The sequence below is a fragment of the Eutrigla gurnardus genome (assembly GCF_963514095.1).
Source record: "Eutrigla gurnardus genome assembly, chromosome: 22".
Classification (NCBI taxonomy): domain Eukaryota; kingdom Metazoa; phylum Chordata; class Actinopteri; order Perciformes; family Triglidae; genus Eutrigla; species Eutrigla gurnardus.
Window position 1 is genome coordinate 19,379,949 of NC_139933.1, and position 26,506 is coordinate 19,406,454.

A 26,506-nucleotide genomic window follows, 5' to 3' on the forward strand; every position below is an offset into this window, starting at 1 on the left:
ACCCGAATTATACACCAAACTTTTGGCAAATGGGATCACACTACTGCTCATCACAAAACTGCGATTGGTATTCATGAAAAGTACATGGAGGTAAAGTGTGACTAATTTTCTAAATGATTAAAGCAAATATAAATAAAATCACATAGATTATGTAGGGAGGTAAAAAAAAAAAGGACTTTCATGATTTCCAAATAAACCCTTTTTACAGCAGAGATAATTTCATGGTGTTAGCTGCTCTGTGGATAATATTGCCTCTGGTGTCACACCCGTGCAAGCAATACTTGTGTGGAGAAGAGCAGTCCACGCTGTGCTGTCAGACGAAACGAAGACGATCCATGAGCCGATTTATTTTCCGGGTTTTATCATTGCTTTGACCTTCTCTTTTTAAGCAGTCAAGTGAGGACGTTGAACACTATTTGTTCAGTTTGTTGTTGGCAGCTTTTTAAGCCGAGTATGTTTTTGTCAGGTCGGATAAATAGTTTGTCATGATAACACCATCACCTCGTTGCATGGTGTGAGAACAACATGCAGGTCAGAGAGTGAGGGAACTTACCGTGGAGACAGGAGGTTCACAGCCACACTATTGATGGCCTCCATTAGGTATTGGGCAGAACAGAGAGTTGTTTGTTGCTTGAAGCAACAGGGAACATTTGCTCTGCCTCTAAATAGGAGCAGTGCAGTGGTGAGTATAAAATTAGGGAGGTAGTGCCATCTTCTGGGCAAGAATGGAAACATGACGATTACGTCTTCAGAGGTGAGGGAGCCCTGCAGGTGACAGGGCTGAAAGCACCCGCGGCACTACCATTGGGACTGGGCCCACCCATTTTGATGACCCAGTGCTTTAGTGAGTAATGAGTGATTAGGCGCGTTTCGAATCAAGCATGTGCATGCATTTGCCTCGCAAAACCAGGCATTCTGGGAAAAAAACGTCACAAATGCTGGTGATAACTTCCCTTTGCGACATGTCACATGACTTTAAAAAGTTGCGGTATCTCCAGGGTACCTCCCTTCGCATGCTTTTCTCTGCAGATGGTCTGAAATAAGTGCGGACATAAGACACTCCCCTCAACGTTGCCCTAGTTGGTTAGAATTATCACGTGGTATTTCCCACGTGAGAAAATTCCTCAGCCTCCGTCAACAACGGGACTTCAAATGCCTCGGCTCGAGTTTGTCAGCGACGAAGAAAGCCAGCGCCACTGGGCAGGCCATATTCTTTGTGCAAAGTCCGTGAAGTTTCCCCTGGAGCGATCGTTTTTGTTATGTATACAATTATTAATAAAGTTTAAATTAAAAATAAATAAAAAAAAGTCTGTGAAGTGCACCTGTGTCCGACTTGATGTGGTGGGAACTTGGCGTGTTTATGACGAGTTCCGGCGGATCCTCTCAAGTCTCGTTCATGCATCGGCGCAAATGCATGCGATCCGAAACGCAGCCAGTTTCATTCTAGCAGTTCATCCAATAAGCAGCCTGAGGAAAGCTTCGAGTGAAAGCTTCTCAGCCAATCAGCGACTTCTACCCCACAGGCTGCATCGTCACCAGCAAGTGATCCAATGAAATTAATAGGCTTGTTCGGGATGGTCTTGGCTTGACTTGACTTGACTTACCACGCCGACGAGAGCTGCAGGTGTCTGAGGGGGCGGGCTCTAAAAGAGACGGCAGCCAAACGCCGTCAAGTCGGACAACAAAGTCAACGTGACTATAGTGCTCAAGCTATAGAACACAGCAGCAAACCAAAGAGGATATGTTTTATATATATATATATATATATATATATATATATATATAAAACATATCCTCTTTCATATATATATATATATATATATATATATATATATATATTACACACACACACACACACACACACACATACATATATACATAAATACATACATACACACACACACACACGCAAGGCAACATGTGGAAGGCATTATTTTTTCCCAGTATATTTGTATTATCATTCTATGTTTGTATTAACCAGACCTCACATATAATAGGCCTACTCACAACACAATGCACGGAACTTTAGATCAAGCCATGAGATCAATGCGACCAAAATAAAAAGTATAATTTCACCACAAGGTGGCCGCCGAGTGCAGACCTGAACACACGTCATTGAACTTTTAACCAATGAGAACGTAAGTTATGCCTATAACTATGGATCTATGAGACCGAACGATGACCGTCACCACGGTCATTACCTTGAATGATGCCCTCATCTCCATGTCATGTGACTGACCTTATGAGGCGTAGCTCCCCGCCCATATAAGCCCCAGGTGAGCACGCCGCTTCCTCCTGCTGGAACGCCTCAGCCGGTTCTGAGCGACAAAGAGATGGTGACGGTCATCGTTCGGTCTCATAGATCCATAGTTATAGGCATAACTTACGATCTATTTCGACCTCACTCAGACCGTCACCACGGTCATTACCTTGGATGACTAGTGCCAGCAGTGTCGCGAAGAGCAGAGGACTCCCCTTCCTCAGAACCTTGCCCAGCAAGCGAAAGCAGCACAGCAGAACCCAAAGGTGCAGGGGACGCCACGTTGACCCGGTAGAACCTGGAGAATGTACAGGGGGTGCTCCAGGTCGCCGCCGCACAAATCTCAGACAGCGGAACGCCCTTTAAGGCAGCCCAGGAAGTGGCAACACCCCTGGTGGAATGAGCTACCACATGCCCCGGGAGTGGGATACCCTGACCCGAGTAGGCCTCAACGATGGTACCGACAATCCAATGGGACAATCTCTGTTTAGACACAGGATGACCAACTGTCTGTCCCCCAAAACATACAAATAACTGAGAGTGCGAGCGCCTCAAAACCTGAGTGCGTGCAACATAAGCTCTCAACGCTCTGACCGGGCACAACGCAGACAACCCAGCGTCCGTCTGACCAGGCCGAAAGGCGCTGATTTCAATCACCTGGTTGACTGTTTGAGGGGTCACCACCTTTGGCAGAAACGAAGGGTTCGGCCATAGAGACACCCCAGAGTCGTCAGCCTTCCACCGCAAACAAGTGTCACTAACAGACAAAGCATGCAGTTCACTGACCCTCTTGGCCGAGCACACAGCCAGGAGAAAAGCCGTTTTGTAGGTCAAAAACTTAAGGCAGCACTGATCCAACGGTTCATACGGAGCCTGCATCAGGGATCTCAGCACCACAGGGAGGTCCCATGATGGAGCCCTGGGTATCCTGTGTGGGCGCAGCCGACACGCCCCCCTAATGAACTGAGAGACCAGTGGGTGTCTCCCCACTGTTGCACCATCAACCCCTTGATGAAAACAAGAAATAGCAGCAGAATAAACCTTGATCGTGCTAGGAGTCCTGCCCGAGTCAAAAAGTGACTGCAGAAAGGCAAGAACCAGATCAATCGGACAAACGAACGGATCTACCTGTTTGTTCCCACACCATGCCGAGAATACCTTCCACTTCTGGTCATAATTAGACCGAGTGGAGGGAGCCCGAGCATTACCCAGGGTCCTCAGGACGGCCTCCCCTAAGTCGCGAGGGAGGGACTGAGAAGGGGCCAGGCCCAAAGCTGCAAAACCGCCGGCTTGGGGTGCCAAATTTGACCCCCTATCTGGGAGAGAAGGTCTGCCCTGATTGGCAGGGCCCAGGGCTGGCCGTGAACCAGACGGAGAAGTGTGGGGAACCAATGTCTCCTGGGCCACCTGGGGGCTACCAACAGCACCCTGTAGCGGCCCTGAGCCACCCGGTTGAGCAACTGAGGAATCAGAGGGAAAAGGGTATAACAACCCTTCCGGCCAATCGTGAGACAGCGCATCCAGCCCCAGGGGGCCCCCCTGACCTTCCAGGGAGAACCACATGCTGCAGTGGGTTGTCGCCGCTGATGCAAACAGGTCGGCCCGAGCCCTGCTGAACCGAATCCACAAGAGGGTCACCACCTCTGGGTGGAGCCTCCACTCTCCTGGGGGAGGACCGGTCCTGGACAGGAGGTCTGCGGCCTGATTCGCAACTCCCGGAAGGAAGACTGCCCTGAGTGAGGCCAGATGTTGATGAGCCCAACACAGAAGGTCCTGTGCCACCTGGAGGCAACGCAGAGACCGTGTCCCTCCCTGATGATTCACATAATACACTGTGGCAGAGCTGTCTGTCCTGACCAAAATATGTCTGCCCCGCAGAAAAGGAAGTAGAGCGATCAGGGCAAGGTGAACTGCTCGTAATTCCAGGACGTTGATGTGCTCGCCATCCCAGGGTGGCACCCAATGCCCTTGCACCGTCCTGCCCTCCCAGACTGCCCCCCAACCTGTGAGGGAGGCATCCGTGGTTACCACCGACCTCCTCGATGGGACATTCCCAAGCGGAACTCCTTGGGATAGAAGGTTCTCGTTCCTCCAGGGACGTAGTGCACTGAGACATGTGCGTGTAACCCGAAGTTTCACACGTCTGTGCAACTTGGGGTCGAGTTGGAAAGCGTTCAACCACCTCTGCAGTGGCCGAGCCCTGAGGAGACCCAAAGGGACAACAGCTACTGCAGCCGAAATCATCCCCAGGAGCCTCTGAAAGTGGACTAGCTCCAGCCTCCTGCCAAGACGAAACTGGTCCAGGAGGGCCAGAATTTTCATCACCCTCTGAGGGGTGAGGGACGCCAACATCGTGAGGGAGTTCAAACGGAGACCCAGAAAAACCGCCTCCTGCCTCGGTTCGAGGTTGCTCTTGGTGACATTTATTTTGAAACCCAAGGACTGCACATGTGAGACCACTCTCTCTGTGTCTTCCAGAATCTGGCTGCGGGACGGAGCGCAGATCAGCCAGTCGTCCAAGTAGGGGAGGATCTTTATTCCTGCCAACTGGAGAGGAGACAAGGCCGCCCCTACCACCCTGGTAAACACCCGTGGTGAGAGGGAGAGGCCAAATGGCAGGACCTTGAACTGATACGCCTGCCCTCGAAAGGCAAAACGAAGGAAGGGTCTGTGCAGTGGATGGATTGGCACGTGAAAATATGCATCTTTCAGGTCCACTGATGTGAACCATTCGCCTCCCTCCACGCCTTCCAGGACCTGAGACGTGCTTAGCATCTTGAATGGAAGAACTTTTATGTACGCGTTCAGTCGCCTGAGATCTAAGATGGGACGAATCCCACCATCTTTCTTCGGCACCAGGAAATACGTGGAATAAAACCCAGCGAGCTGTTCGCCTGGAGCGACCTTCACTATGGCATCCTTCCGGAGAAGTGCCAAAATTTCCTCTGACAATACCTGCGCCTGGGTTGGGTCCCTGACAAAAGTCATGTGAACCCTGGAGAAAGGAGGGGGGCGCCGCCGAAACTGTATCTTGTACCCTTCTGACAATGTAGCCAGTACCCAAGGGTCCGACACAGTGCGTTCCCAGCTTTCCAGGCAAAGCCGGGAACAAGCTTCGGCGGCTAACCCCCCCGTCCCCCTAGGCGACGCCCCCCTGAGGTCCTGGACCTCTGGGGGGGCGCTTCCTCTGTGGTGGAGCTCTAGGCGAGGACTGTGACTGGGACCCCTGGCGTCGCTGCTGCGGTTGCCGAGATGTACCCGAAGCCGGGAACGCTGACCCCTGTCGCCTGCCATGCACCCATGGCTCCTGGCGAGTCCAGGATGACTGAGGGGCAGGCTGGGAACCCCTAGGTTTCCACCTGGCAGCAGCCGCTCTGCTGAACGTGCGCTGAACGGACTCCCGTGTCCGACGGGACTGTTCAGCCTTATCCAGCACACCCTGGGAGCCCGGGTGGAACACACATGCCGGCACTACTGGCATATGGGTCAACTCCTTTCTGATGTTTTCTGGCAGAGAAGTCTGTGCCAGCCAAACCTGTCGTCGTGCCATCATCGCCGCCGACATGGAAGCGCCAACATCCCTTGTCAGTTGAGAGTGGGTGACAAGAGCAGAGTCAATCAGGCCCATGGTGTCTCTGTCGTCTGGATTGGCCGTTCTCCGAAGGGCTGCCAACAGAATAGCCAGAGCATTCCCAGAACGGGCTGCTCGTGTGGCCGCATTATACACCCGACACACCAGTCGGTCAGTCTTCTCACACTCCTTCACTGGACAGTGCGGGTTTGTAGTCACACGCTCCGGCCCTAGGGATGTCAGGGCCGCCATTTCCCGCTCTACTGGAGGCATATCCCCTAACCCAGTCTCTGGATCATACTGAGTCTTAGCCAACCTCCGACAACCAGTATTAAACTGTGGAGCGCCACTGGGGGCATTCCATGTCTTCTTGAGCATCTGTAAATAGTCCCCTGCCACAGGGACAGAGACAGGTCGTTGAGAAGGCTGGGACTGTGAAATACCTGCCCAAACCCCCTCCACCGGGGCAGGAGCCTCCTCCGGAACATCAAGCCCCACAATTTTTGCTGCACTCAGTACTCTGGAAATGACGTCTGTGGGCGAGAGGTCCCCCTCCTCCTCTGCGGTGCTGCGACTGGACGCCACCTCAGGGTGAGTGGACCTAGGCCGGTCCGATGCAACAGCACCCTCAGACAGATCATCACCCCCCAGGGTTGAATCCCTGTCTGCATAGAGAGAGAGAACATCAGGGGAGGGATCCTCTGAGCACTCACGCGCTGATGCGGGTGCTGCAGCAGGACATTGGGCCTCCACTCTACCCAGCCTGTCTGACAAACCACGTATGGAAGCCAGGATCTGTTGCTGAACATCCACTGGTGGATCAGTCAAGCTACTAGCCGAGCTAGGCCCCGACTGCACAGTGTGTTTCTTGCCTGAGCACCGCTTGTGGCCAGGGGAGCGGCCCCGTTTCCGCTTCCGCGAACTGCTCTTTGAAGCATGTCCTTCCTCTCCAGGCTCCTCCGCCGGAGGTTGCACCACTGACGCACGACTGGACTGCTCCAGCCCCGTGGCCCTCCGAATGCGCACTGCCATTGGTAGATCAATGGCTGCCGCACAGGGATCCTCAATATCTTGCAGCAGATGTGACATGCCTAGGCAGCTCAGGCATTCACGATGACCATCACAGGGGTCCATAACCACCTGACAGAGCCGGCACAAATGTGGCGCCATTATGGCAAAACCCAACAGCTACGTATAGCCGATAAAGGGAAAGGAGAAAATAATAATAAGGCTGCTCACAGCAACCCCACTTTCGCCAAACAGCAAAATAAATAAAGTTTATCTTTTACAGTGTAACTTGTACGAATAACTCAAAGCGACTGTAATATATACAGGGAAAACCAAAATGCAGGGAATTACCTTAATCTACCTGCTGCTTTTTCCCTCTCCTATTTTTTTTATTTTTTTTATTCCTTATTTTTTATTTTTAAACAAAACTGGGCACCTCCACTCCTCAGTGTGCGCGAACGCACGGGAGGGGGACCTCAAAAAAACCCCCTCACTGCGAACAGCAAGTCAATGGGGAAGCAACCAAACAAACAAACAAAGACAGATGTTTCTTTTTTTTGTAAATGTTTCTTTTTTCTAATCGATCTCAACGAGCCGTCAGGCTCTTTGCAATCAATCGTCTTCCTGAAACAAGGAGGAGAGAGAGTAACGCATACAACTCTCTCTACTACATGTGATCACAAACTCGACAGCAACGCGGAAAATCCACATTCAATCCTCAGGGACACAAGGCACCTGCACACACGTGACGGATTGTAAGAAGTGGAGTCCGACCACATACCACTTACCTGCGAGTCTCGGATGAGGCGAGTGAAGCAAAAAGGAAGCGGCGTGCTCACCTGGGGCTTATATGGGCGGGGAGCTACGCCTCATAAGGTCAGTCACATGACATTGTTGATATATAGGTCTCAAGGATAGGGAGATGAGGGCATCATTCAAGGTAATGACCGTGGTGACGGTCTGAGTGAGGTCAAAATAGATCCATTCCGCTGTAGCGGAGGTGTGGACAAGCCAGTTGCAGCCACCGTGGACCGTGCTGCCAAGCGCTGCAAGAAGCGCCTCTTAAAAAATTGTTCCCGCGATGTTTTGGGTCACGTGATATGGTCGCGACCCTGTGACGTCTTTGCAGTCGGCTGCTAAGTCGGACACAATTCTAGCCATCATGCATCGCTTTCAACCCACAATACATCACGTTAGGTAGCGCGCTGCAGGCGGCTACATCAAGTCGAATTCGCCTAATGTTTGCCGCGCAAGCTTTTCAAGCAAGCTCAATGAGACAGACGCAGACGGTATCTATTAATTAGCTAAAATGAAACTCAAAGCAAAGCAACTTGTTTTCATTCAAATTCAGTAAGAAACGCTCCGAGTAGCAAGAGGAGGAAACTCCTGTCATTTTAAGTAACGCTTTACAAATGACGAGTTACCATCCTGCTCGGCCGCCCTCTCCCCATCCAGTCCTCCTGTAGCCGCCCCCTTTGTACGTTCAAAAGAGATAAATTAGGCTTTCTGCCAAGGTGTATTCTTTGTCGCTTAAGGCATGAGCTGAGGACAGTGACACAAGAGCCACACAGGTAGCTACTGAGTCGCATGTCCTCAGTGCTGCAGAAAAGCGCTGAAACGGAGATGAAAGGGAACCCTTTTTATTTATTTTTTGCTTATTTTAACTGGCCCATCCAGTTTACGCGACATACGCGAGTTTCATTATAAACATTTAGCGAAACTTTTTCATACTCTCGCGTGAAACTCGCGTCACGGCATCGGCTGGGTAAACACGGAAGTAGCGTCTACGCTGCGGTAGCGTTAGTAGCCGAGGATAGAAGCTATCAGGCAAGTGTTCTTTTAAATAAACTCCTGGTGTACTTACAAACTTTCAAATGCCTTGTTTTGTGAGTACAGACCCTATGTGTACTACTGCAGAAGTTTGGTATCATTCCATGCATTATTAGTGGGGTAATTTACGAGATATACCCTCTGTAGCATAGCGCTAGTACTAAGCCATTCGGCTGATAGCGGCTATCTTGACCAATGCTAACCATCACTAAAAATGCTTCAGAGGGGGTATTTGGCTGGATGTCATGGTGGAAATTACCTAGGCTGCATTTTACTCCGAACCATCACTTTAATAGGCAACAAACATCCTTAGGTATTATTTATTAAGGCTTTTAAACTGAAAACTTCAGCTGATCTGTTACAGTGTTTTTGGATCGCATTGAACAAGTTAATAAAGAAGAACCATGTGATTGCAAAGTTCAACCTGTGTTGCATTTAATCCTCATCCCTGTGTCAGTTGTCTGTTTAAATGTCTGTCTGTTTAAATGCATGTCTATCTGTCAATCTATTAGACTCAGAATAGGGGTCAGCGGTTGAAAGAGGGGGCCCACATCAACCGCTCCCTCCTGGCTTTGGGCAACTGCATCAACGCTCTGAGTGACAAAAATTGCCACAAGTATGTCAACTATCGAGACAGCAAGTTGACACGTCTACTGAAGGTACAGCAATTTAAGAATGATAAACTTCAGGATATCTTATCTATATTGAGTCTGATTCATGTAAATTATTTTCTTGTGATGTCTTTGATTGACAGGACTCGTTGGGCGGGAACAGCAGAACGGTTATGATAGCCCACATTAGCCCCGCCTCCGTGGCGTTTGAGGAGTCTCGTAACACGCTGGCGTATGCTGACCGTGCCAAAAGCATTCGAACGCGGGTGAGAAGTCCAATTTCATCATTATTTTCTTGCCTGTCTTTTTGTTGAAACAAATATTTTGTTACATATTACATTTTTTACCCCAATGTTAATATCGTAAGTATTCTTGTCATTGACTTTCTCATTACTGTTGTGCTCTAGGTAAAGAAGAACCTGATAAATGTGTCATACCACATTGCCCAGTACACCAACATCATCTCAGACCTGCGCTGTGAGATCCAGCGGCTCAAGAAGAAGATTTCAGATCAGGCGAGCCGCCAGCTTAACTCAGACCGGGCCGACATCCGTCATGTCCAGGGTAAAGTCTTCCTCCCCCAGCACATGAAGAATATCTGCCGAATGAAGCCATTTTCTAGTATCTACGACTATTTCCTCATTCTCCTCCTCATCATCATCATCATCTTTCCTCATCTCTCCAGCGGAGGTCCAGGCCCATTCCAGTCGGGCTGAGATGGACCAGCTGAGGGAGCAGCTCCTGGATGCCTTCCGCCAACAGATGGATATCAGGAGGAGCTTAATGGAGCTGGAAAACAGCAACATGGAGATCCAGATCGACACATCCAAACACCTATTAACCATTGCAGAGTCAGTGTTACATCTTTCTTTCCTCCACTATCTGACAGCACACATACAGTAATCTGTAATCCCTTGTGTGACACTCATGAATACAGTTAGTTGACAGAAGGGTTGAGAATTGACTGACACTATGTTCAAATGTTTGTGTATCTTTCTCCTATCAGCTGGGAGCAGGAACGGAGTCAGCGCAGGAAAAAGTGGCGCGCTGAAAGGAGAAAGGAAAGTGTGAATAAGGATGACAGTGAGAAGGACTCTGACTCCCCGGAGTCTCCTCCGGACAGCACCGAGACCCAGCAGGTGGTGTTGGCCCGAGAAAACCTTGTAACGCTCATGGCCGAACAGAAAAAGATCCAAAAACAGAAGGTAGGATTATTTGTTCATGTACTATTGTTTGTTTCTATATATTACAGAATCTGATGATTTTCTCCTTCTTACTGGCTGAGATTTTACATCTCTTGATAGATGACAAATAGAAAACTAGGCACACATCTTAGACTGTCCTTCTCATCCTCAAGGCGTTGCTTGAGCGCAGATTTGTGGAGCTCCGGGACCGGGCCCGGCGCCTGGAGGAGCTGCTGCCTCGGCGTGTGAACTCAGAGGAGCAGCGCGAGGTTCTCTGCCTCCTCTGCAAGGTCCACGAGCTGGAGATCGAGAACACGGAGATGCAGTCGAACGCGTTGCTCAAGGACAACGTCATCCGGCACAAGAACTTTGTGGTGCAGCGCTTTGAGCAGCACAGACAACTATGTGACGAGATCATCCAGCAGCAGAGACAGTTCATTGTTGGTGAGAATTATTGCTGTCTTACCGTTTCTGCTTGAGTGTGAATTTGAGCGTTATGAAACCCAAATGGTACACCTCACCATTGTGTTACCTGTCTGCATCAGTGACCTCAGTGCTTATTATGCAATGGCCTTGAAGGCCAGTGCCATTGTCTTTAATTGGATGCGTGCTGCAACAGGGAGCCAGTGGAGGTCACGGTGGAGGGGGGGGTCACATGGGAGAATTTGGGTAGATTGAAGACAAAGCGTGCTGCAGTGTTCTGGATACGCTGCATTGGTTTAGTTGCCAAGGCTGGGAGTCCAGCCAGGAGAGAGTTGCAGTAGTCAAGGCGGGAGATGACCAGTGCTTGGACCAGGAGTTGTATTGCATCCTTTTGTGAGGAAAGTCCGGATCCTGCGGATATTGTAGAGGGCAAATCTGCAGGATCAGGCCACAGCAGTGATGTTGGGGGTGCAGGATAGTTGTCATTGAGGATTACACCCAGGTTCCTCGCAGTTGACGAAGGCAATACTGTGATGCCCTCGACAGTGACCGACAGGTCCATGCAAGGGCAGTCTTTCCCTGGGATGAAGAGGAGTTCGGTTTTATTCAGGTTAAGCTTGAGGTGATGTGCAGTTGTCCAGACAGAGATGTCAGCCAGACAGTCCGAGATGCGAGTTGCAATGTGGGTGTCGGAGGTTTGGGGAAAAGAGAGGACCAGCTGGGTGTCATCTGCGTAACAATGGTGTGATGCGATTACAGAGCCTAGTGATCCGGTGTATAATGAGAACAGAAGCGGTCATAGGACTGAGCCTTGAGGGACACCCATTTCCAGAGAGCAGAGTTTGGACATAGAGCCATTCCATGTGACCTGAAAGGTGCGATTTGTCAGGTATGATGTGAACCAGGTTAGTGCAGAGTCAATGATACCAAGTTCAGCCAGGGTGGAGAGGAGGATTTGGTAGTTGACTGTCTCGAATGCAGCAGATAGGTCGAGGAGAATGAGAACGGAGGAGTGGGATGAGGCTCTGGCATCTCGCAGGGACTCAGTCACTGCGAGGAGGGCCGTCTCAGTGGAGTGAGCAGTCCTGAATCCTGATTGATTAGGGTCAAGGAGGTTGTTCTGTGAGAGATAGGATGAGAGTTGGTTCTAGGCGGCACGTTCCAGGGTTTTAGAGAGGAATGAAAGAAGAGATACAGGTCTGTAGTTTCGGATGTCAGCAGTTACCATTGAAACCCCATGACGTATAGTTCCTTATTATCAAAGAGACATTTGTTTCATTGCAAAGGCATTTGTGATATTTGTTTCCTCAAGTATATATCTTTATTATGGGATTGGGAACCTGATCTAATTTTTTATCCTGATCAGCTGATGTTTGGGGAACTACCCTGCCACAAAAAAATATTCTGCAGATTAACCGCCATTGAATATTCGGGTTTTTGGTTTAGCCACTGTGGATCTGCTGAATTGCTTGTGTGTGCTTGTGTTCCAGACCACAGACTGTTGGTCCCTCCACATCTCCAGGAGCTGTATGAGATGTACATGAGGGAGCTGGATGAGAGGAAACTGGACAGAGCCATGGCCCTGGATAAGGTGACCACCAGACACACCGTCAAGGTAGACCCCTGCATGAAAACTATAAAATAATATAAAAATGTATTAAGGTGGCCAAGATGAATATTCATACTAATATTTCATAATCACTTCCAGGAGGGCTCTCTCCCCAAGATCACACTGCCTGTTCACGGTCGTGACAACATGCATGACGCCGACTCGGACCAGGAGAGTGTACGCAACGTGTGCACTGATAACAGACGAGGCCAAGCCAAGATCCGTAGACACACTCTGCCGCCCATTCTGCCTGAGCCTGAATTGTAAGAGAACTTCTTGTTCACATCTTCACCATTCAGAATGTAGAGAACATTTACAGTAATGGTTACTTATCACAAAACCTCCATGCTCAGTCCATTTTTCCGTATTGTTCTTTCTCTTTCAGTGACAATAACAGAGTGTTTAAGAGCACTCATGCCAGGCAGATGAAAAACTCTGCCGTAGTGAGCCCGCCTCCCATCCACATAAACGGCAGGGGCAACCGAGAGGTGAGGACCATTTTGATAATCAGCGTTTGCCTTGATTCTTTAAATTCCACAAGCTATCCCTGAGAGGTGACTCACGCTGTGGATTTATAAAGTCTAGTCAGGTGTTGCTTCTTAGTTCAAGCAATATGGGTTCCTCTTCGAGTTAAACTCCCACTGATATTTTCATCTTGTAGAGCATTTTAATATTCAGCTCACGTGTCTCCAAAAAAGAAACTCCATAACTTTAAATAATACCACCTCCAAATAATTTTCTCTCTATGCAAATGGATCAGGAGGGTAACTCATAGACGAGACGAACTAAGAAGAGTTATGACTGCTAGAATTCAATCGCCCTAAAAATGTATTTCCGAGAGGCACAGAATTGAGGCAGATGGCGTTCAATCTGACCTTGATTGAAAGGACTGCAGCGAATCATAATGTGGCACTCTTCATCTTCATCCTCATCTTCGTCATCTTCATGTTTGCAGCTACAGCCGCTGGCTCCTGAGAGCTCTCTGAGCTACAGCCATCTCAGCCACAGTCTCAGCAGTCACCTGGACTCCTCACCTGAGAGCAGCGAGGCCGGGGCGGACATCCCTCTTTCACAAATTGGTAAGAAGTTCAAATTAGTCTATTTGCCGTAGAGGTTAGGGGAGGGACAATCAACTAATAATAATAAAGTAAAATAACGAACATGTCCCTGTGTTTCCACAGAGCGCCAGCAGATCCTAAAGGGGGTCCAGAACATAGTAGTGAAAGCCGCCTGTCGGCGCTCAAAAGCCCTGGAAGTGGACGCCCTGCGCTTACCCCCTCCCCCCTCCCCCCTCGAGCCCAAGAAGCAGAAGAGCAGCCTCTCTTTGAGCGAGGCCCTCCCAAGAGGTTTGCCAATGCGGCACGGCAGGCAGCCAAGCCCTGAGCTCAGACACGCCACCTCGGACGATAACCTGTCCAACAGCACGGGGGAGGGGCCCGGCCTGCAAGTAACCTGGACGCGCCCACGTAACCGGCAGGTTGCCAACAAGAACCAAATGCCCCGCGAGGTGGACTTTGAGGCTCGCCGCAAGAAGAGGCGCTCGCGCTCTTTTGAGGTCACTGGTCAAGCAGTGAGTAGTTTCCAAATTATGCATGCATATACTGTGTATATATATATATATATATATATATATATATATATATATATATACACACACACACACATATACACACACATATAACAACATGAACTGTAATGCACAGTCAAAGCCCGTTGACGTATTCACACACAGACACTAACAAAACAGAAAAGGACTGTATTTCCAGTGTCAGATTATTTAGTCAATTTATTTTGCATATAACTAATTCCTGTCACTTGCAGCTGCCTCAAACCAAGACAACCACAGCTCAGAGGTTCCGTCCTCTGGACAGCACATCAGATCACCATCTCCACAACAAGGGTCAGCCCCAGGCTCCCATACTACGCCCCCAGTACAGAGGGATCCCACCCCTCGCCAAAATCAGGGCACCCCACAACACCCAGCAAACAGGTGTGCCGCTGTCACTGCCATTGTAGACTAAGGGATGTTCCTCTCTAGCAACCTTTTTTATTGAGCGTTTGTTTTGATATGCCCCCGTCTTTCTACAGGCTCCAATGCAGAGTCCTCTACAGCCCACATGAATAACGCGAAGCGAGGCCCCCAACTGCGGCAGCCCCAGCCCCTCCTCTACATCACCACCACAGGCACCGGGGGCCAGCGCACACGCAGACACTGAGACATCTCCCGGATGTATCCTCAATACCAGCACTAACACCCAAACCAGCCGAGCCTGGAGGGGAATCCAACAGATAACCCCTCAGTGACTGACATTCGGCAACATTGTGAAGCAGTATGATGGAGACTAACCTAAGAGAGTAGCTGGACAGCTGCACACAGGTCTCCCCCTGTTTTGTGGACACTGAGCGAGGGTGCTAACAGGCTCTGAGGCCAACCAGCCGACGCCAAAGATTACGTACAGTGTGTGTTCTGTTGTGTCAAGTGTTTCCACTTTAGCTCGCTGTCGTGCGGAATTGTGTGTTATGCACAAGTCAGGATGGTGTGGAGCTCACGATGAATGCAACACGGGACTAATGTTTGTGCATTATGAGTGTATATATACACATATATACATGGTTTGGTAATGTTCAGTGCTTATTATGAAGCACTAAGCTAATGGAGGTTTTTTTTGGGGGGCTCAGTATCATTGTAATGATGTAAATGACAATCGGGGAAACTGCTGGCTTTATTAGACAAAGCATAAAAAAGCTGAGAGGATATTACACCAATGGCAATCTAAAAACTCTATAATGAGAAATGACCTACTGTCAAGTTGTTTCAGCATCTGTTTTCAGCAGTTCAGTATCTTGTAGTTAGCTGTTTCCAAGTAAAGATTCACTCATATTTCAGTAAAAACAAAAGCTTGATTGTTGTGCACTTCTGGATTCAAACTCAACGTTGTATTCTCACACACCAGGGTCTATGCCTTTTCTTACCTGTGTCATGTCTGTGTAGATGTGTAGAACCTTGACTTGCTTTTCCAGATTAGTTGGCTGTATTTTTAAGGAATTATTTAACTGTTGCCTTTTCTTTTATGTTGTTGTAATCAACATTGTTTTCATAATTGGTACTTTCTATGCTTATTTTTGTACATTTTTTTTATTTGTAGCTAAATAAATTCAAATAAGAAGTGAAAAGGTGTTGTCCCCACACACACACACACACACACACACAGCCAGTGCAAACACACACTTTTATTGCAGCCAATTTTTGTTTGTAGAAGCAAGAGAAAAAGATAAGTGTTGCATTTGTAAACATGACAACCTTTCATCAAACATTTTGACAAAGAGTATTGTTCAGTGTTTATATCAACACATGTATTCAGGAAATATATGTTTCGAAGAGTTTGGGAGTTATGCTTAAGACTGATTCTATAATGTCGGGGGAGTGCAAGTTTAGTGCTTGGACTCTCATCAGGATGCTTTCAGTTCATTGTAATATTCTAAACGTCCACTAGATGGGGTACTTTGGGCAAGACACTATTAAGCTTCCAAGTAAGGACTTCTTAAAAACTTCTCCTAAAACGGACACTTGAGTAGTCAACTTCGCTTTTGCAAATTTGGGATCATGCTTATTGTGAAAATACTTCTATGGCTGATAATGGAGGTTGCATTCCTTATTTTACATAATATCGTAAGCCTTTCTTTCTGTGCTATTCTATTAGTCTATACAAAAGGACTATTATGTTGGCACTATTACGAGAATACAGGTCAGGATGAGTATGATAAAGTTGCCGGAGTATGAATCTGTCACTTGAGTCTGTGTTCTATCACAGTGGCTGAAGGGTGATTTGTTTTCTTATAACACGCTTTTGGCAGCAAAATAAGAAGATCACCCTGAAAAAGCTCACTTTCGGGCACTAATATACCTATATACTACAACTGTAAGTAGTTTGTGGCCAACAACACATAAACATAAAAAGCAGCCAACAATCCCATTATATTTGGATAAGGCTGAATCGGAAATACCGCCTTCTTTTTTTTTTACTAACAGCGTTCTTAGCCAATGGGGAAGCACGTACTGTGTGGTTGATATGTCCCTCGGCCAATGAGCGGCGATATTCCGGCTCTCGGGCGGTAGTGCACGTATAGCTGATTTGCAACCCGCTGAAGCGACAGCGGAGAAGGAGGGAAAATGTCGCTTGGTTCGCCGCGGACCGTTCTAGGATCAGTGTTGTTTCAGGAATATTCAGACGGCCATTCGGTGAGTGGGAAAGCCGTCACTAGTTGCATCCTAGGTTGGCGGTTGAAGTGGTCTGCCCCGTCCAGAACCGCAACCGTTCGCTACAGTTTTTTGTACCATTTTTTGGAGGCAACGCTTCGGGGCCTGTTGTTCAGACCAAACCCAGCAACAGCCGCGTCTGGCAGCCATGATGAATGTTAGTTATGATAAATGTAGCGTTGTGGTTATAATTGCGTCTGAGTTCGGTCGCTCCCCCCCCCTCTCACATAGCGACCAAGTCCACATTTGTAACTGGGGTGATTTACACCGTTCTAAAACGGCCGGCGATGAGGGAAAAGCTGATCTTTATTTGTTATTTTCCAAAGTTATCAGTTACAATTCCGCGAGATCCGAGGAAGAGATTCAAACAGTTAAATCGCCGCCCGTGCACGCCAATCATCCTTTACACCGTTTATAACGTGGACGAGTTTTAATTGTGCCGCGGACACTCGGAAGGACACCAGACGTTATTGGAGCTGTAATAAAGAGATCCTCTTGCTGCGTCTCGTCCAATCACAGCACGTTCAACACAAATACATGTGACGCAAAAACGGACCTTCTAACCTGCTTGGCTTTGCTTTTTTGAATTTTTGGTCAAATCTAATGCGTGCTCAGACTAAACAACAAAGAATATTAAGACATAACCCCCCCCCCCCCTATTTTTTCCTCAGGTGGTCCATTCCATAAGTACCAAAGGGTCCCTTACAAAGAGAGATGTACACAAAACATTGGCTACATTTTTGATTAAAATTGATTTAAGCATACTTCTACTTGATTTAATTAAAGTATAATTGATTCCGCTGTATTCATTGCTATACAATAATCATGTTGGCCTGTTAATCCTAGTTCCTAATTTAATTCTTAGGCCATTTAACTGAAAGCACGTAACAGTTTGTTTATAGTTGTTTCAGGAACACTAACTATTCACGTCATATTAACATGGATTTTGCTTTTAAAAACACCATTTAGGTTGAATAGCTAGTATTCCAAACCAAATGCAGTCATTAGATTTCATTTAATATTTAGGATTATTTGGTACCAAACATGATTCAACAGAGATCTACAGTCCAGGTGAAGTAAGTACCTATGATAGGAAATCATTTCTGAAAACAGTGAACTACATATATAGATCCCGACTGAATGACTTCCACTGTCAGCATTTCATCAGTTTGGTACGATCATGTTTGGAAGTCTAAAAGAGCAGCGTTATTTAATAATTGTATCCTGTTCAAATTTGGTAAAAGGTTAAGCAGGAAGTCAGATTAAAGCCCTTTAGCGCCTATAAAGCATGTACGTTAACACTCTGTGTAGATGGGGTAACAGACAGCAGTGAGATGCCCAATGTGTTGTAACTGTTTTATTTCCCTTCTTTTCTTTCAGGGTGAAACCTCTGCTGCCGTGTTGCTATGAGAGATACCGTTTTACAGAGAGAAGCGTTTCACCGTGAGAGGCCTTACCTTAACTATGTGGTGAGAGTCCGCTTCTACTCCCCTTTTGTCAGGTCCACTTTAACCATTTCTACTTAAGAGGCGAGGTGTATCCTGTAACACCACGTGGGCCCCTAAGGTAACCTGATCTGATAATTAAAGCCTCCTGAGCATTGTCCCTCAGATAGAAAGACATGGACCCATCCACTCGGGTGGTGGGTCTGGATGCCCAGGGGAACATGGTTTTCACAATGGTGAAACCAGTAATGGGCATCTTTCAGGTGTCTTCAGAGCAAACAGGTAACGTTGCCCAAGGGGGCATGGGGCTACAGGGCTTACCGGAAACCGCATTGATCCTCCCTCAAATGCAAGGCCATGCTCCGCTTGACCAGAACCAGATGGAAATGCACACCATGCAGCCTCATGTCCAGATGCCCCAGATGCATGTTGTTGCCCCGGTCCAGAGTGAGGTTGTGGCCCAGATTCAGGAACCGCCACCAAACCCCAGTGCAGAGTCAGAGTCCGTCACTGTCCACATGCCTTTTGCGGAGGTGTCGTCACTCCTGGACCCCAACATGAAAGGATCCAAGGCTCGTAAGTGGCTGGTTGTTTTCAAGTCATGTACCTCAATAGCAAACATATTACAGAGTTCTCTGAATTGAAAACTTTTCTTTATTTTAGGGAAATACCTCATCTCGTATGACGAAATCAAGCGGCGCCTGCAGGCCCCGGAGAAGATGTCTCTGCGCTCCTTGGCAGCATACACTCGGGTCAGCAGAGGCCCGGCCAGCAAGAAAACTCTTTTGGAGTCCCTCAACGTCCTCGGCCTGACACCGAGCACAACCACCTCCGTGTCCTCCTCTTTCTCCAAACTCACTGAAGGTAACAGAGATGCGTGTGGTTGTGGAGGGATGCTTGAGTTTGTTAACATGGAAAAAAGTGCAAAAGCAGATTAAACCAAGTTTTGATTTGTGTTTTAGGCGACACCTGTGCTTTGTGTGATGATATGAAGGACTTTGCCCACGACTACATCGACTACAGCAACATGGCGAAGCAGCTGATCCCAGAGACAAACACGGTTCAACACTGGTCTAAAATGATTGAAACGAAGTATGTACTGTGTCCACGTTGTTACGGCCCTCAAGTCTTCTTTTCTAATGAAGCTCTGATAAACCACCTCTGGTTCTGGTGTCTTTAACTTTCATTCTTTCACATGGCCATCAGGGGGCAGTCGCCCCTCCTTGTTGCTACAGAAGTCTGATTGTATAGACATCAATGTCAACATTGTAAACATCAGTTTATGGTCTCGATCGCTAGTTTCAAGTCTTTGTCAAAACATGATGTTCATTGAGTACATTATGGTCCCATTAAAAGTAAAATAGATGATAAAGCAGGGTGAGACTGACACACCTTAGCACTTGATACCTATCACAGGGTGTTTTCAGGTCATTTTTGTCACCTAAAATGACTCGTCTTTGCTCCACCCTCTCGTGTAATTTTCAGTTGCAAAAAACCAAGATGAACTAAAGATTTCAAAACCAATAGGTCACCCACTGCTTATGTTATAACACTTTTTTTCTCTCAGGAACCACCTGGAGGATATGAGAAAATGTTTCAAGGACCCGGTCAACAGCGGCGCGTTTGACAACGTCACTCATGGTCTCGGTCTGGGAATGTTGGACGTTGCACTGGACATGATCGTTATGGTCATCGAACAGCAGATTCGGATCCTGTCTGGCGCTGCCGCGTCAGACCCGGCCGACTCCGGTCCGCCGATGCGGCGTATCCGGAGACGCCACCGCAAAGCCCGCACCGATGGGGAGAACGCTCTCAAGGTATCTGGAGGGGTCAAGGAGCAGGGGAAGGCAATTTCAAAAGGCAAGGGGCGGGGCAGAGCTAGGAAGAAGATGAGGCAGGAAACTGGAGCTGCGGTTCCCATGGAAACCCAAACGGAACAGTGCAAGCAGGACAATGTGGAGAGTAATGTCCTTACCCTAGTGTCTGTCGGATATGAGACTGTTTCGAGTGGTCTCAATGTAGGTGGAACTGTTTGAGACCGGGTCACATGATGGGTCCAAAGGAGCAGTCAGTGGGACACAGTCTCTGCACTAGTTGAGATCATGTGAAGGAGATTGTAGTTGTGGTGAGCTCAGCATCAATGTGTAATGTGACATCGGGACGTCCAACTTAAAAGTTGGTTTGATAGTTTGACAAATAGTAAATATGTAGCTGGACCCAGTTAACTTAGCTTAAAGACTGGCTCCGTCCAATGGTAACAAAATCAATCTACTGGAAACTATAAAGCTTATCAGTTAACACCGCAGTGTAAGAGGTGGTTTCATGTCACATGTTGTTTTCTGCATTAATCAGGTAAATAACATTTTTTGTTTCCTTATCAGGGGGCGGGCTGTCCTTTGGAAACACTGACGCTAAAGCACATTTTCCCAAAATGCCTAACTATTCCTTTAAGTGAATCATCTTGTTTCTATAGTAGCAAGTATTTTTATGTGTGCAGCCTGAATCCAATTCATATATTATTATTTTTTTATGCAATGTTTTCAGTGAACAGACAGAAATCCCCCATCTACATGCATATAAATGTAAAGACGCAGAGTAAACCTATCCATGTGCAGGTGTTCCAGTCCGTTATGTAGAACAGATAATATCAGAGGTCTGGTGGTACAATGTCTCCTGTTTCCCTGTTGTATTTATTGTTTAGATTTGTAATTAAATATCTATCGTTCTCTACTAGTTTGTTGAAAATAACCATTTTTACTGGAACCTCAAGAGTCCAGTGAAGGTATAAATATTTCATTTTCATAACTACTTCGACTCTGTTATTGTCCTTTTCATAGTTGTCATAAATGGAGAAGCTCTGAAGTAAGTGTGCACAGGTTTCTTCAACAAAAAGCCAATGGGGATTTTCCTGCACATTTTTGTTCAGCAAGGTATTCTTCACAAATGGCTTTTAGGATTTTTAAAGTGCAAATTCAATCAGCAAGTTAAATTGTACATAAGTAAGTAAAATGTGTATGTGTATGTGTGTACACACATAAAGCACATTTAAATACAGTTTACACTGACCAAATTGCCATAGTGCAAAAGCATGAGAACATATAACAATATCTATGTCATAAAAGGGCAGGAAAAGCCAGGGAGAAGAGATGTACATTTAGGGCATTATAGATGTGTTTTGAGTCTAGATGTAAAACTGGAGATGGAAAGAGCATCTCTGATAGAAGGCGACAGTTGGTTCCAAAGGCATGGTGCAGCCACAGCAAAAGCGGTGTCACCTCTCTGCCTGAGTCTGGTGTGTGGAACATGCAGGAGACCCATGCTACTAGATCTAAGGGACCTGGGAGTTGAGTGGTGGTGAATGAGCTCTGCGATGTAGGATGGGGCCAAGCCATTTAGGGCTTTAAAAACCATTCGTAGAATCCTGAAATGTATTCTGTGGTGAATGGGAGGGAGGAATAGGGGTAATAAATAATAAAACAGCCCTAAAAACGGGATAGATACGGTGATGAGTCTGAGCTGGTAAAAACTGCTTTGACACTACAGCTGAGATTTGCTCGTCAAAGCAAAACATTTGAGTCAAAAATGACACCCAAGTTTCCGCTGTAGGATTTGACACGGGGGTGAAATTACTAGGGCCCGACCGATATTGATTTTTGAGTGCCGATGCTGATGCCGATTATTTTCAGAGAAAAATTACGATAACGATTTAATCGGCCGATTATAAAAAAAAAAAAAAAAAAAAAAAAGCATATAAAACGTATTTTTTGATACCTTAAATATACTTTAAACACGTTTGACGATGATGTGAATTGAATGCAGAACCTTTGAGTGTTTTAGAATACATTTACAGTCAAAAATGAGTGCAAATACAGCCTTATCTTATTGTCAATAAAATAAAATAAAAAGATCTTAAAAAAAATGAGTGCAGGAACTTATTTTTATTGGTAACATAGTTCTAACAAAGTAGTACAGGACAGTACAGGAAGAAGAACTATTTTGAAGTAGTCCCAAACCTTGCTATGAGTCTTATCTGACATCTGTAAAAGGAAAAAAATGTCATAAATATGCATTGGCTTAAGAAATAAAGTTTAAAAAAATATTTCTTAAGTTACTTGGGGCATTTTGAAACTCGGATATAAAGCATTTTCCATCTGCAAGGCTTATACATAAATATACCTTATTTACAAATTATGCATTTATAATAAGCTACCGCAATCAAATGTAAAATAAATAAATAAATAAATAACTCCCAATGTGCTGCGCTCGTGAGCAGTGACTAACACGTGCGCACTGAGCAGTATGGTCTCACCGTTAGAGTCTACAGTATAACAAATTAACATGGCCTCGGACCTAAAGAAAAACAGGCACAACATGCTCAAACAACGCGTCTTGTGTACATTGGTGAGGTGAGCGCGCAGCTGCCTGAGCGAGCGTGCTTTCATGTTGTACGGTAAAATTCAATCTCCTCTTTTTTACTCCGGCTAAAGTTGCTAGTTAGCAAGGCTAGGTTAGCTTTACTGTATTTGAAGGGTAGTGGGTGGTTAGGTGTACTTTTCCTTTTTTTTAAGCATGACCTACACGTTTAAAAGGACCAATTGTTCATTACACAAACTAGTTATAAACTTACCGTGGGGGGAAACTCTGCTCGGTTTATCCAATGAGCTCAGCACATTCAAGCTACATGCGCTCCGGTGTTGTGTCCAAAAATGAGTGCGGTGGGTGAGACTGAGAGCCTTTCTTAAGTAGAATGGAGTAGGAGCGCACTCTGCTGGATACTAAGCGCAATAAAAAAATTAAAAAAATCGGTTGTAATGGGCGTCTTTTGGCAGATGTTGATTATTTTCAAAAAGGCTATAATCGGCCGATTAAATCGGCAGGCCGATGAATCGGTCGGGCCCTAGAAATTACCAAGGTTGGACGTGGGTGGGGCTCTAGATTTAGAGGGGCCAAAAAAATTTACTTCAGTTTTATCATTATTGAGTTGAAGGAATTTAGTTTCCATCAATACTTTTACCTCCTCAAGGCAGTCAAGGAGGGTGTGGAGCGAATCCCCAGATCTGAGGGGAAGGTATAATTGAGTCATCTGCATAGAAGTGGAATGAAATATTATGTTTTCTGATTATGTTGCCTAAGGGAGCATGTTTAGGCAGAAGAGGACTGGGCCTAATATGGAACCCTGGGGGAACCCCGGGACACAGGAGCAGAGGATGAGGAGAGCTGGCCAATAGACAATCCTAACTTTAGGCTGTCAAGGAACTACATCAGGATTGCATGTGTACGCAACGAGTTTCACAACGAGGCTGTGAAACCAGTCGTAATGACGTTTTGTACCACTCATTAGAAACCCCTTTTTTTTTTTAAATCTCCCAAAATTCACAAAAGGGGCATCTACTGATGTATTTAATATCGTAGAACAATAATATCTTACAGTCTTACACACTTCTCTGTGCCTCCATTAGAGCGGTCACCCACGCAAAACCACATAAGAACGGTGTCTGTCCCCCGACCAACCGAATTAACTCGGTCCAACAGAAGAGTGATTTCACATGAAAACCTAATAAAAATTACCACTTCCGATGTAGTACAACAAAATAAGAGAATTAAATGTGGACTCTTAAACATTAGATCTCTCTCATCTAAAGCAGTATTAGTCAATGATTTAATATCAGATAATCATATTGATTTAGTCTGCCTGACTGAAACCTGGCTGCGTGATGAAGACTATGTTTGCTTAAACGAAGCTAGTCCTCCCAGCCATATTAATACTCATATATCTCGAGACAGCAGACGTGGAGGAGTTGCAGCCATTTTTGATTGAAGCCTGTCAATCAATCCGAAACCAAAACTAAATTATAACTCATTCGAAAGCCTGATTCTCAGCCTTTCGCACCCAAATTGGAAAACAATGCAGCCAATTCTGTTTGTTATTGTGTATCGTGCTCCTGGTCCATATTCTGAATTCTTATCTGAATTCTCTGAGTTGCTATCAAGTTTAGTCCTTAAAGGAGTCATCACCTGGAAATCGCAATTTCTCTTGTTAAAACATGCATATCTGTGTTTGACCTCAGTTGAAACTTGCCTGAAAGGCTGGAGTTTAAAAGTGGCGCCGTTTTTTCGCTTCTGCTCTTTTTCCGAACAGGAATAGCACACAAGGGTGTGCATTCCTAAAGCACGAGATTTTGATTCTGCGCCTTCGGTGACGTCACCGTGGCGGCTACTTGCATAAGCCCACCCCTCTTTCACCACCCAACCCCGCCCCGTCCGCTACCTGAAATCGCCGAAGCGCCGCCATTATGTTTTGGAGTCTGCATGCAGGCAAGCCCCCCCGGCTCTGTCCTTCCTGCGGCGAATCAACGCGCGCCTCATTACATATTATACAATGCACATCCGGACCAGTCAAAACCTCGCGCGTAATCTCGCGTGATAAAATCGCGGTACGAAAAAGGGTCAGAACAAGCTCAATGTTTGATTAAAATTTTTTTTTTTTTTTCTAATAAGTTTTACGAATTGATCCAAAGCGATCCAAGGGGGGCTGGATACGTATAAAACCAGGTGATGACTCCTTTAAATCAGATAAAGTTATTATTATGGGGGATTTTAATGTCTATGTGGACATTGTAAATGACAGCCTTAGTGTAGCATTTACTTCATTAATAGATTCTATTGGCTTCAGTCAGAGTGTACATAAACCAACTCACTGTCATAGCCACACTCTCGACCTCGTATTATCTTATGGCGTTGAAATCGAAAACTTAATAATCTTTCCTCATAATTCTTCTTTATCTGACCATTACTTGATAACCTTTGACTTATTGCTGCTGGACTTCGCTCCTCTAGGAAAAAGCTACTACTCTTGGGGCCCTAGTTTCGTAGACCAGGCGCAGTCAGCTCTCAGCGCACCTGCGCCACGCCGACGGGGTGTGTCCGCCTGGACTTTGCAAGTTTCGTGCACCGCGCAGGCTCGCGCAGGCACACCTCCCGTCTCGCCCACCGGCGCAAGTGGGAAAGAGGGAGGAGAAGAAGGCGTGAGTGGGAGACGAGGAGGAGACGAGGCGTGGACTGGGATTAACACAGCCGATTCAGATCTTCACCAATCAAATGAGCTCCTCTCCTCTTCTTTAATGCGTTAGGGGAGGTTCAGTGCAAGATCCGTCACTTGACAACCCGATGACAGAAGCAGCGCCGCCGCTCCCACCATGCGCATCACGCGCTGTGCGTGCGTATCATAATAATAACAATGCCGATATTATAAAAAACAGGAGAGAGAGGGGCTGTTTTGGTCCAAGAGGCTGAGTTTCCGTTACGCGTGCCATCCGCCTTTGATCTGACGTCAGATGTGACGGGACAATCTATATAAATATAAATTCACGTGTTGATTCAATTAGTTGCATTAAATAGTGTTTGTTGTGATTATTTATTGCATTTAAATGTGCCTGGAACTGTGGAAACCTGCCTGTGAGGTCTCGGTGACGTGTGCGCACTGCCGCCGGTCAGCCAAACTTCCACTCCGCCAGCTGTGATTTGCCTTGAATGAATGGACTTTATTTGCGCCTTGCACCGAGAGTAGACCAGGTTGGAGCTGGCAAGCTTTCAGCGCAGTCTCGGCGAGGCTTTTTCCCACGAAACTTCCGCTACACCAAGCTGAATCTGTGACGCCAACCCCTGCTGCGCCGCCACACCCATCTTGGCGCAGGCGATCCACCAAACTGCCAAACTGACCGTGCGCAAGGCTGCGTGGGTCGAAACTTGCATTACGCCGGCTCCGCCACCCTGCGCCGCCCTTCGCTGCGCCACGAAACTAGGGCCCTTGGTGTCTATCGGCTAGAGCAGTAGCTAAGTTTAAGGAAGTAATTCCGCCAGTCTTGAGTTCACTTTCATGTCTTAATGAAACGGAGGACTTGTATGTTAATCTTAGTCCCTCTCAGATCGATTCTCTTATAGATGAATCTGGAAGCCTAGTGCGAATGACTCTCGACTCTGTTGCTCCGCTAAAACAGAAAACTATAAAGCATAGGAAGTTAGCTCCCTGGTATAACTCCCAAACTCGCAAATTAAAACAAAAAATGTGTTAACTTGAAACCATCTGGCGCTCCACCAAACTGGAAGAATCCCGCCTAGTCTGGCAAGACAGTCTTAAAACATACAAGAAAGCTCTCTCGTAATGCCAGAGCAGCCTACTGCTCATATTTAATAGAGGAAAATAAAAACAACCCTAGATTTCTTTTCAGTACTGTAGCCAGGCTGACAAAGAGTCACAGCTCTACTGAGCCATGCATTCCTAGAGATCTTAGTAGTAACGACTTTATG

The 26,506-nt window shown here is 46.6% G+C and overlaps 2 protein-coding genes across 3 annotated transcripts in view; both read left to right on the forward strand.

Moving 5' to 3' along the window:
* kif19 (kinesin family member 19) overlaps positions 1–15,663 on the forward strand; it is a 69,501-nt gene extending 53,838 nt beyond the window's left edge. The window contains exons 9-21 of the mRNA XM_084002123.1: positions 9,182–9,328; positions 9,424–9,546; positions 9,688–9,844; positions 9,966–10,131; positions 10,287–10,485; positions 10,638–10,908; positions 12,378–12,502; positions 12,596–12,759; positions 12,882–12,984; positions 13,452–13,575; positions 13,678–14,066; positions 14,318–14,486; positions 14,585–15,663. Coding sequence (XP_083858249.1) covers positions 9,182–9,328; positions 9,424–9,546; positions 9,688–9,844; positions 9,966–10,131; positions 10,287–10,485; positions 10,638–10,908; positions 12,378–12,502; positions 12,596–12,759; positions 12,882–12,984; positions 13,452–13,575; positions 13,678–14,066; positions 14,318–14,486; positions 14,585–14,712 — 2,265 coding nt within the window. The 3' untranslated portion in view covers positions 14,713–15,663. The remainder of the gene's footprint in view (positions 1–9,181; positions 9,329–9,423; positions 9,547–9,687; positions 9,845–9,965; positions 10,132–10,286; positions 10,486–10,637; positions 10,909–12,377; positions 12,503–12,595; positions 12,760–12,881; positions 12,985–13,451; positions 13,576–13,677; positions 14,067–14,317; positions 14,487–14,584) is intronic.
* Positions 15,664–16,544: 881 nt separating this feature from the next.
* On the forward strand, positions 16,545–21,007 carry LOC311032803 (uncharacterized protein). 2 transcript variants are annotated; one of them, XM_084039854.1, is made up of 6 exons: positions 16,545–16,736; positions 18,135–18,223; positions 18,463–18,775; positions 18,863–19,063; positions 19,162–19,291; positions 19,767–21,007. In XM_084039854.1, the coding sequence occupies exons 2-6, from the start codon at positions 18,161–18,163 to the stop codon at positions 20,233–20,235; spliced, it is 1,176 nt and encodes a 391-aa protein (XP_083895980.1). In that variant the 5' UTR covers positions 16,545–16,736; positions 18,135–18,160; the 3' UTR covers positions 20,236–21,007. The 2 variants fall into 2 exon arrangements, with proteins under 2 accessions (XP_083895980.1, XP_083895979.1); XM_084039853.1 differs by having other exon boundaries at positions 16,547–16,736; positions 18,135–18,775.
* The last annotated feature ends 5,499 nt before the right edge of the window (positions 21,008–26,506 follow it).

What these genes read in the sequence shown, in the direction of transcription:
- LOC311032803 (XM_084039853.1), top strand. Translation starts at nt 18,376, where the DNA reads ATGGACCCATCCACTCGGGTGGTGGGTCTGGATGCCCAGGGGAACATG. An exon ending in CATGAAAGGATCCAAGGCTC is followed by an intron (nt 18,776 to 18,862) that starts GTAAGTGGCTGG and finishes TCTTTATTTTAG; the next exon opens with GGAAATACCTCATCTCGTAT. An exon ending in TTTCTCCAAACTCACTGAAG is followed by an intron (nt 19,064 to 19,161) that starts GTAACAGAGATG and finishes TTTGTGTTTTAG; the next exon opens with GCGACACCTGTGCTTTGTGT.